Source organism: Echinops telfairi, unplaced genomic scaffold (genome assembly GCF_000313985.2).
Source record: "Echinops telfairi isolate 266 unplaced genomic scaffold, ASM31398v2 ScPeMD7_18;HRSCAF=68, whole genome shotgun sequence".
NCBI classification, from domain to species: domain Eukaryota; kingdom Metazoa; phylum Chordata; class Mammalia; order Afrosoricida; family Tenrecidae; genus Echinops; species Echinops telfairi.
The window spans coordinates 76,330,393-76,341,877 of NW_022103915.1; the positions used below are offsets into that span (position 1 = coordinate 76,330,393).

General features: G+C 37.2%; 1 protein-coding gene and 1 non-coding gene across 3 annotated transcripts in view; both read right to left on the reverse strand.

Moving 5' to 3' along the window:
- G2E3 (G2/M-phase specific E3 ubiquitin protein ligase) overlaps positions 1-11,485 on the reverse strand; it is an 82,244-nt gene that overhangs the window by 23,145 nt on the left and 47,614 nt on the right. For both annotated transcript variants that reach the window (XM_045287955.1, XM_045287954.1), the window contains 5 exons: positions 9,522-9,623; positions 9,121-9,245; positions 7,994-8,159; positions 3,505-3,611; positions 2,316-2,432 (listed from right to left, as the gene is read on the reverse strand). In XM_045287955.1, coding sequence (XP_045143890.1) covers positions 2,316-2,432; positions 3,505-3,611; positions 7,994-8,159; positions 9,121-9,245; positions 9,522-9,620 — 614 coding nt within the window. In that variant the 5' untranslated portion in view covers positions 9,621-9,623. The remainder of the gene's footprint in view (positions 1-2,315; positions 2,433-3,504; positions 3,612-7,993; positions 8,160-9,120; positions 9,246-9,521; positions 9,624-11,485) is intronic.
- On the reverse strand, positions 7,597-7,728 carry LOC115868880. Its single transcript, XR_004045841.1, has one exon. It is a non-coding gene; the product is annotated as a small nucleolar RNA SNORA42/SNORA80 family (small nucleolar RNA).

Consider the following 11,485-nt stretch of genomic DNA (forward strand, 5'->3'; position numbering starts at 1 on the left):
CTGACAGGACTTATAATGAACCAGACCCCTCAGGAATGAAGGTCTGGGTCACCCCATCAGGCAAAAAACCATAGCCAGTTGAGGTGCTGGCCAAGGGCAAAGGTAATACAGAATGGGTAGTAAAAGAAGGTAGTTCTATCTATCAGTTACAACCACATGATGAATTTGCAGAAGTGAAGTTTGTGCCTGTCAATGTTTCTTCTTTATGTGCTTATTGAAAATCTTTCCTTTGTTCATGTCTGATGTACCAGATACAATTCGATTCAGTGTGTTTTCATTTATATGTATAAAAAATGTATGATGTTAAGAGTAAGTGTGATTTTATTTATGTCTGGAAATTATAGATGGCTAAAGAATTGTGTATAAGTGCCAAGTTGGCAGGGGGAGGATTGTGATAGGTTTATTGTGCCAACCCGGCCAAAAGGAACATGTGGGATTAATCAGGTTGCAATTTGATTGGAGGCAAAGTGAAAAATGGCCCTGCAATGCCTGCCCTCCTCGCTCTTGTGCTCTGGAAATCAGAGTGTGCTGCTGCTTTAGCTAGTTCTCTGCCTCAACCTGTGAGCTATACCAACTGTGGGCCAAGCCAACCCATGGATCCTGTGGCAAGAGCCTGAGGTGGGTAGATCCTATCACCTTGCATTGCTTGCGTTTAATATCCCATCAGAGCCTGCTTCACTAAGCTCCTGACTGTTGGTGACCCACCCTGCTGTTTGCTGCCTGTGGGAAGACTCTACTTGCCTTGCCCCAGGGAGGACTCCACTGTCTGCTTCCTTGACTTTGGACCCGGTAGCCCACATGAGTTGAAAGACTTCCAGTATATAAAATGTTCCACGGAAGCGAGTTGAACTGAACCCTCTGCTGTATATGATTTTAAATACATATTCATAAGAATCTCGGTTTTGTTTCTCTAGAGAGCCGTGCTTAACACAATCATCTAGCTCCTCTCTCCAGATTTCCTCACATTGCTGTGCGGGCCAGTCTATACTGTATGGGGGCACTTCATGTGTGGATATATATCAACCCTTTCTGAATTGGAAGGGAGATGGTTCTTTGAGTGTGTGGATATATGTAGGTGGGAAAAAAGGTAGTTATCTAGATGCCCACTTCTGGTAGGTATAAACATATCCTCCGCTACCTGTGTGGGTAAGGTTGTACAGGTATGTATCCTTTATGCATGTCATTCCCCTCTTCTGCAGACACTTGTGTCCATTGACGAGGAGAAAGTTGACAACTAACATGAACTTGAGTGTTTGTTATGCACCAGACCCAGCCGCCATTGTTTACAAGGATAGTAGGTAGGCAGAATCTTTGGTATTTTCACCTTTAAGAAGAAAGCAAGTAACAGAGGCCCAATCACATTCACAGCCTCAGAGTGAGTCTTCCAAACCAGTTTCTTTGGCTTCAAACCCTCATTCCCAGTTCCATGGTAAAATTGCCATTCACGGAAATTGCCTTTCTATCACTAGGGTGAGAAGAAGGAAGACTACAAAGAAAGTACCCAAATAGAGGTCCATATCCAAGAGAAAAGGCTAGGACACAATTTAAAAAATACCTTCCAGGTATAAAGTTTTCATAGCTACTAGTTGGTTGATCATTGGTATACAAGAAATAGGAGTTTATGTAGGTAAATAAAGAACGGCCTAAAACGAATTTAATGAATATTACTAGGTATATTGCTCCTTAGAACTACAAGGTGCGCTATTGTTTATAAAGAATAAAATCAAATCTGTGGCACAGTGCAACTCTTGAGGAAGGAATAGTCAGTGTTTACAAAGGAATCAAATTAATAACATTGGGCAAGAACATAGATTACTTGATTCCCCCAATAAGATTTCAAACCTTGAAGAATTTTTAGTCTAGTAGGAAAGATAAATTTAAATACTATCAATTATACTGTAACAACCACAATAAAGATGCCACACCTAAAGTAGCCCTGGTGGAAAACTGGGTAAGCACTCAGCTCAGCTGCTAACCAAAGCGGTCATGAGAGATTTGGACCTACTAGCAGCGAAAGCTACAGCATCTAAAACCCTGCTCTAGACGGTCACTATGACTTGAAATTGACTGGAGGGCACAAGGTTTGCAGAAGACTCCGAAAAAAAATCACTTTCCATGTAAAACAAGGCCAGATATCCTGTTGGAGGTTTGAGTCTACCCAAAAGTGTCTCAAAAGAAAGGGGTGATGATCCATTTCTGGAAAATCCGTCATTAAAACCCTAGGGAACACATGAGGTATCATGATTTGAAATCAATTTGATATCAACTAGTTTGGTGTTTTTGTTGTGTAATGAAAATTAAACTTCCAGAAATACCTGTCAGGTGCATTATATTCCCGTCCTTCCTTGCAACGGCATCGCCGGACATCACAACGCTCATAGTGTTGTAAAAGCTCTTGATAAGCATTTTCCTCTAATTCCCAGGATGCATCTCTGCAAATGAATCAACATAGTAAAGTACACTTTGACCTAAAATGATACATAAAATGACAGCTAAATCTAAAAGTTATTTAAAAAATTCATAAAGACAAACATAAAACTTTAAAAAACCCTTATTATTGGCACATAACCCAAAGCATACAATTCAATACTTCAGTCATTACATAAAGAGTTGTACAATCATTACCACAATCAATTTTAGAACATTTTCTTCTTTCTTGTATTCCTTGTAATCAACTCCCCATTCCCCACCCCAACTTCCCCCACCATACCTCCAAGAATCCATGAATTCGGTTACTGTCTTTATAGATGTACCTACCCTGAGTTTCATTTACAGAAAAACATACAAACAAAAAAACCTAACAATTAAAAAATTGAAAAAACCTCAATCAAAATGAGAGAAAATATTAAAAACTAGAACAGCTTTAAAATGGGTCAAAGGGAGACTAAATGATAAGGTGTTTAATTTTAACCTAACTACATCTACCATACTGTACTTTTGTGCACTGTGCATGATAGCAAGGCTGTGCATATCCCTGAGCCATGGTTAGAGGGGAGTCAATGGAAGACCTTCTTTTTAGAATCACTCACCTTCTTAAAGGTATAAATCTATTCATGTCATTCTAGCCAACAGTGATTCCCAGTGAGAATTTTCAAATGCTACATGGAAAATTACACAGAAAATTTCTAACACTTGTATTTTCCCACTTTTTCATTTTCTGTACCACTGCTCCTTGAGTCTTCATTTTTGAGAACCAGAGAAATTTTTTCCATGTATTTAAAACCCCAGCCCAGTAGTCTTAGATAATTTTAAAATTTTGATGATTATAATTGTGTATAAATCAATTAAAATTATACACACATATATACTACATAAATGTAGTATTTATGAAGAGACTACAAATCAATTCATCACTGCTCAGGTTTGCAAAGAACTAGTAATCTGGGAGTAAGCAGAGTCTTTACATTTCACCTTTCAGGATTATGATCATCTCGCCTTTCACGATGACTTACTCAAACATCAATGATTATTTTATTTTTAAACCAAAGACCAAAGGTTACTTACTTTTCAGGAATATGAATCCCCATTCTCAACATCTCTTCCTGAAATATATCACTATTGTTGCATATGGTGCACCGAAAGAAAAACACTCCTGCATTTATTGCTTGAACCTAAAATGAAAAGTAGAATGGCTTTTAAAGCTTTCATTAGATTATTTAGATAATAGTTAATTGTGTCCCCCAGAAATGTGTGCAAAATTGGCTAGACATGATTTTCGGTATTATGTAATTATCTTCCATTTTATGTGCTATAAATCCTAACATCTGTATTAATAGGCAAGATTAGTAGCAGTTATGTTAATGAGGCAGAATATAATCTATAAGATTAAGCTGTATTTTAAGTGAATTAATCTCTTTTGAGACACAAAAGAGATAAACAAGTAAGCACAGATCATCAGTACCACTTAAGTACCACTGAAAGAGAAGAACCAGGAGCAAAATGCATTGTTAATCTCCTAGACCTAGGGGACGATTAATATCACAACACATGTAAAACTCCATGGATGTCAAGACCCAAGTCAACAGAGGGAAAACGGGCATCTTGAATTTTAATTCTAGTCTCCTACACTGAGAGAGAATAACTTTCCATTTGTTAAAGCCATCACCCACTTGTGATTTTCTGTTACAGCAGTACTAGGTACCCAAGAAAATAAGTAATAAAAGATTTGCTATTATTCACTGAACATATTGTAGAAACTTATTTTCTAGGTTAGTTCTCAAGTTTGTTCTTATAGACTATTGGCACATTGCTAAAATTTGGAGATCTGATTTAAATAGTGACTAAAAAAGGTTAATCTAATAAATATACTGTTCTTACATTTTCTTTAATTTTCTCTCAATCTTTAGTACCTAATCTGTCATCTGTTCCCAAATAGCATTGTCAACTATATTCTGTTACTAAGACAGTAAGATTTTTGGGTTGATTTATCTAGGAAAGATATTTCTACATAAAGGATATTTCTATTTTTAACTAAATCTGTATCCATAAAGACAGGAGTATAAAAGCCCAATCTCACAGCAAATACAAACACAGAAGGACTAGGAAGAGGTATTCAGAAATAAATAAATGTGAGCCTATTAGAAAAAGACTCTAGTCCCCCCCCCCAAAAAAAAGTTGAACATATTTATATATTTAACAATACTTAACCACTGCTATGTCACTATGAAGGAGCCTTGGTGACACAGTTGTTAAACACTCAGCTGTCAATAAAAATGTCGGTGGTTAGAGCTGACCAACCATTTCATGGGAGAGAGATGTGGCAGTCTGCTTCTGCAAAGACGTCTAGCCTAGGAAATCCCATGGGACGGCTCGACTCTGTCCTGTAGGGTAGCTATGAGTTCAAATCAATTGAAAGGGAGGAGGTTTGGTTTTCAAGTTTGGGTACCTATAAGTCATAAGCAACTTGGTGACTCCAAACAATAACATATATAGTGGCAAGCACTCTGCTGGGTACCAAAAATAGAAACATAACACTACTTTCATCTTACCTCAAAAGAATCGTAGAGTAGGCATGTTGCTATGTATATAAGTATTATATATGAGGGGGTACACCGCCCCCCCAAGCTCTACTGGGCAGAGCTTTCATAGTACATTTTTTTCTAATAGGTAAGCAGAGAGCAACTCACTGAGTTACTGTGCCCACTAGCGTCACCTGGGAAAGTTCTCTCTGGTCAATAGTGTGTTTTTCAAAAAATCAGTTTTGCTCAAACTTTTTTGTGATGGATGATTTAAGAGACCAGCATGTGGCTGTGAAATTTTGTTTCCTGCTTGGGAAAAGTGCTGCAGAAACTGTTGTGATGTTGAACACAGCTTTCAAGGACAGACTTAGGGAAAACTCAAGTGTACGAGTAGTTTTCTACTTTCAAAAAAGGTGAAATGTCAGTTGATGACAAGCCTCATTGTGGACGTTTGTCAACTTCTTGAACTGAAAAAAATGTCGACTAATAGTAGTACATTTGGAGTTCATTCCAACAGGTCAGACTGTTAATCAAGCTGACTGAAAAATTGCTTAACAGTGTGCAACCACAACAAAAAAGCCTGATTTTTGGCAGATGAGGGACTGGTTTTGCCACCACGACAATGCACCTGCTCATGCTGCCAGTTCAGTGTGCCAGTTTTTGGCAAAAAATGGCATGCCTTTCTTTCCCCACACACCTTACTCACTTGGCCTCATTCCATGTAACTTCTTTTTGTTTCTGTGAATGAAGGGGGACATGAAAGAACAGCGATTTGATGGTGTAGAAGAGGTGAAGGAAAAAATGAGGGAGGTACTGAAAGTTGGAAAAATGTTTCCAAGACCAAAGCCCATTAGTAGGCCACTGGAGATCCCCTTGCAGAGGGGTCTCGGGGAGGAGATGAGCCAGTCAGGGTGCGATGTAACAAGGATGAAAAATACAACTTTCCTCTAGTTCCTAAATGTCTCCTCCCCGCTCCCACTACCATGACTCGAATTCAACCTTGCAAGTCTGGCTAGACCAGAGGATGTACCCTGGTACAGATGGGAACTGGAAACACAGGGAATCCAGGGCGATGATCCCTACAGGACCAGTGGTGTGAGTGGCGATACTGGGAAGGTAGAGGGAGAGTGGGTAGGAAAGAAGGAACCGATTACAAGGAACTATATGTGACCTCCACCCTGGGGGACGGACAACAGAAAAGTGGGTGAAGGGAGACGTCAGACAGGGCAAGATATGACAAAATAACAATTTATAAACTATCAAGGGCTCATGAGGGAGGGGGGAGCGGGGAGGGAGGGGGAAAATGAGGACCTAATGCCGGGGGTTTAAGTGGAGAGGAAATGTTTTGAGAATGATGAGGGCAATGAATGTACAAATGTGCTTTACACAATTGATGTGTGTATGGATTGTGATAAGAGTTGTATGAGCCCCTAATAAAATGATTTTAAAAAAATGTTTCCAAGAATGGAATCACAGATTAGATAAATGTATTAAGTGTAATGGAGAGTACTTTGAAGGTGATACTAATGGCCTACTAATGAAGGTGATAACGCTGTTCTGTAAAAAAAAGTTAAATACATAGTTTTGGAAAAAATTCCAGGTTTTTGGGTGCCCCCTCATATATATATAGTATATACAGAAAGAAAAAGGTGTACATAAGAGCCTGACAAGATGGATCTGAAAAGGCCAAATAGGAGTTGAGAAGAAGAAACAGGTTTTCCAGAAAAATGGGAAAAACATTCTTAGAAGTATGGCACAAGGAGGTACATATGGTCAAGGAGCTATGATTACAGTATACAGAGGGATTACATTCTGACAGTATGGAACTAAGTCGTGAAGGCTATACACATAAATCACAACGACAGTTGTGAAGAGTGAATTGGAAGATCCATATGTGGACTCTTGAAAAAGTAAAAAATAAATGCCTGCAGTTAAAGCTGCAAAAGGAAGGATGAAATTCAATGGATACACAAAAAGTTTTATCAAGCAGAACTAACAGATGTGGTGAATGATCTGTAGATGGTTTGAAGAAAGAAGAGACTAAAGAGGTTCAGACAATGAATAGGTAGGACATTTGTGCAGCACATGAGTGGAAAACAAAATGCTACTGACATTTCTGAACCTGTAGGGATATGTAACCAATTGCAGGTAGACATCAAAATCACAGTAAAAACAAAACAAAGAAATGTCAGTAAGAAAGAAAAAAGAATTCTAGGGCACAGGGATGATACTAGTAAGACTGTAAAACTGCAGAAATCCAAATTGACCAAGAATAGCAACTATTATTTAGAAACCCAGAGCTAAAAGTTTTTATTAATTTCTTTCATCTTAAGCTTTCATTTTTCCTCACAAAAATCTCACCAAACATTTGTATTAGTTACCAGTAATGAAATTTCACATAAGCTTATCACACAGTTCTCATTCTAGCACATCTATTCATTCTTTCTTTAACTCTTCAAATTAAGGAAACTCAGAGACTGAAAAAGAAAATTCTTCAGGTATTGCTTTGTCTATCTAGATTAGGTAGACCCCATTAACTATTTCAGTTAAGACTCTGGTACCTGAGAATTTAAAATATCAACAAAAAACAGTGGAGCCAATTTTATTTAATTAATTAATTAATTATTATTATTTTTTTCACTGTGCAACCCGCTTCAGTGCCTGAAGCTCACGGGTAAAGCCAGGCAATGGTTCGGGGCGACAGTCTGCTTTCGCATGGGACACTGTGAGAGGCCCATGGATCGGACCTGCCACATATCCAAACCCATGCATGGAGCCAATTTTAAATAACTTATAGTCATGTTATCATTTCATATGTCCTGTTTTTAAATGTCTAAGGAAAACTCAGGTATTAAAATAGCTGTTTTGTACATTGTGAAATACAAACGAAATTCCTAGTTAAGAATTACATAATTATAATTTATAGATTTAAAAAACCTTAAAATGTCGTACTTAAGGTACTAAATGGTTGTTGACAAACTGCAGATGGTAATTTTTCAAATTACAATTCAAGTCAGTAAGAAACCTTATCTTACCTGTAAACAGTCTCTATGAAACCAAGCATTCTTACAGCAAGGACTTCGTAATATGCTATAGGTTGGAACAGGCTCAATATATTCCAAGCAAATGGTGCATGGTAAGGAGTCTCTGTAATTATTAGGTGGAATTACTTGAACAGGTCGATGGTGCCAACAAAATGACCTAAAAATTCACATAATTTAAAAATAATGTTTAATGAGTTATAAACACAATTAAATTGAAGAACTGCAATTCCTATACATAAGAGAAAAATTCACTCACATCTCTTATAATTGGTCTACAATAGACTAGTACCTTGTTACTAATAAATTAGGTTCACAATTTAAGATCAAGGACAGCAAGACTTTAATTATATGAACTTTTGTGTAGTGGTCTGACCTCATAGATTTCAGTAACCAGCAAGTACTATCTATATTCAGAACCCCATACAATATTATTACAACTGAGTCTATATAGTATTGAATTCAACGTCATACAATATTTAAAATGAGAACTTACACTTAACATATTAACCATATAGTCAGTATTCTAATATACTAAATCACTTCAAATGCAGTTTTATTACATGGCCACAATCTCTTTTTGTTTCAAGACATGATGACTGAAAACAAAGAACACCTACAACACTCAAATGCCAAAATTCAGACAATTTGATGTTAAAAGTTGGATTCTGGAAACAAGTATTTTCAGGGGCATATTTAATTTTGCACTCAAATGACTTCAATATACACAGAAGAAAATACATAAGCCCCCTGAAAAAAAAGTGCACTATTAATTCTAATGAGTGACATAAAAAAAACCCTGTATTTATATAGGTGTAAATGTTTGCTGAGTATGAATAAATTAAGTTTCATGCTCTATTACATAGCTGAAACATGAAGGTAAATATTACTCACTACACCTTGTCCAAATATGGCATTTCTCAAGACTTAGCAGGTAGAAATAACTATATAAAATAACGAATATATTCCTAAATACTAAATGCATGTTATTTCTATTTACATTGTATGTATACATTCAATGTAGCTTTAAGAAGAAATTCTACAATGGAATTATATCATTGTAATATCTTTCTTCCATTTTCTTAACATTTATTTATCTTTTATTTTTGTCAACAACTCACTTAAAATTGCCAGTAAATTGGAAAATACATTCTCTCTGAAGTCCACATGGAAAATGGTAACTTCGTTTACATCGGGGTGCAACACATCCAATTGAAGCACCATTTTTCTTGCAAACACTGCATTTCTAGGAAAAAGCATGAAAACAGAAGTAAATTAAGTGTCGATAAGTTGGAATAAGAATAAGGAAGGTAGTGAAGTCAGTATTGTCACATGTGTTTTCCAGAGTCAGACTCTTTCATTTATAAAAATGCAAAATGTTCTTCTAAAACTTACCATATTTGATATTAATAAAAGGTGGAGGATAACATTTATAAAGCCTCATATATAAAGTTGATGGAAACCACAGCCCAAGTACTGATTATATTTATTGCATTTGATTTAACAAGTAAAATTCTCTTACCAGTTTAGAAGCTCTATTCACTTCCTTTCTGATGTCTTCTATAAGAAAACCATAAACTCCTTCTTCTTCTTTACCTCTCTGCCAAATTCCACTGGACATCAACTATGAATATATTCTTAATTAGAAAAATAACTGAATGATTGGAATAAAAATATATACCTGAAATATTAATTCTAGTAAAACAGATATAAAACAACTCACATTTCAAATACCTCTTTATCTATAGTCATTACTTTTCATAGTCAAAGTAAATTGGTGCACATATTACTTGATTTGGAAAATACCGTATTATTAACATTTCATATAACCATATTGGTTTCTAAAAGTATTACAGGAACATCCCCTTACAGAAGGGTCGCGGAGAGGAGATGAGCCAGTCAGGGTGCAGTACAGCACCGATGAAACATACAACTTTCCTCTAGTTCTTTAATGCGTCCTCCCCACCATTATCATGATCGTAATTCTACCTTACAAATCTGACTAGACCAGAGGATGTACACAGGTACAGATTAGAGCTGGAAACACAGGGAATTCAGGACAGATAGACCCCTCAGGACCAATAATGAGAATAGAGAAACCAGGAGGGTAAGGGGCAGGTGAGGGAGAAAGGGTGAACCAATCACAATGATCTACATACACCCCCCCTCCCTGGGGGACAGACAACGAAAAGTGGGTGAAGGGAGACATTGGACAATGTAAGACAGGGTCCTCAAACTTTTTAAACGGGGCCAGTTCACTGTCCCTCAGACCCATTGAAGGGCTGGACTATACTTTAATGTGCTTGACACAATGGATGTATGTATGGATTGTGGCAAGAGTTGTACAAGCCCCCAATAAAATGATTAAAATACAATAATAATAAATAAAAATAGATTCACTGAAATACTAAATTAAAAAAAAAAAAAAGTATTCCAGGAAGTAAAAGAAGAGTAGCAAGCACAGATGGAAATGTAATAAAATATCAAGATTATTCAAAGTATTACTGATATTTTAGGCTAACTTTGGATCTAGCTGGATTCATAATTTTTAAAAGGCATATATTTACAGGGAAATTAAATCTAGCATAAATGTTTCATTTACATTATTGTGATTTTAATTTCAATGTTCAAATATGTTCAAGGAGTAAGAATCAGAAGAAGGGGGAAAAAAAGCCTAAGACTGTGAATAAGAAACCTAGCTTGCAGACTAAGCTCTATGCCGAGCCTTTTAGAACAGTAGGCCAAGTAATGTCTTTTCACCTAATAATATCAGGTTACATATTTTTGCATACTGTGCAACCCCTGCCTGTTATTTTCTGTGCTATGCCAATATTTTTCACATCTTGGTAACTTACTCTGTTTTTTCAATGGAGCTCATGTTAAATCATTGTTTGGGGATTATTTTTAGTTCCCAGCAGGAGACCCTCATCACCCTACCTCGAGTTTCTAAAGAAGTCCCTTTCCCAGCATGATTCCTTCCTTGTTCTGTAAACTGCTTTCCCTAATGCAGAAAGAAATCACTCCCGCCCCCACAAAACTGACTTTAGGCAAATCAATCAACCCCAGCCCCATTTGGGTCTGTGTACCCTGGGCTGGAGAGTCCACTCAGACAGGCAAGACCAGGGCTCCACATGCATTCACATTCCAACTTGACATCTGACTAACTGCCCAACACACTTGACACTTGGACTGTTTGAACTTTCTACCCATATGGACATGATAGGCATCTCTTGTTCAGACAAAACAGGTTTAACCGGCCACCCTGTGGTTTTACTGTGGAGTGCTATAGGCCATATCAGCATAGTATTACCAATGGCTTCCGGTGGACCCAGAACGGTAGGACATGAGCATGTTAGGGCAATGGCCTCTTACTGTCACGGGACCAGGCCATACTAGACTGTGGGAACCCTTCTCCCAGCCCTCCTTCTGACCCTCTGCCCGCCTCTGATAAAACATACCTGGGCACAGGTCATCTACAAAAACTCT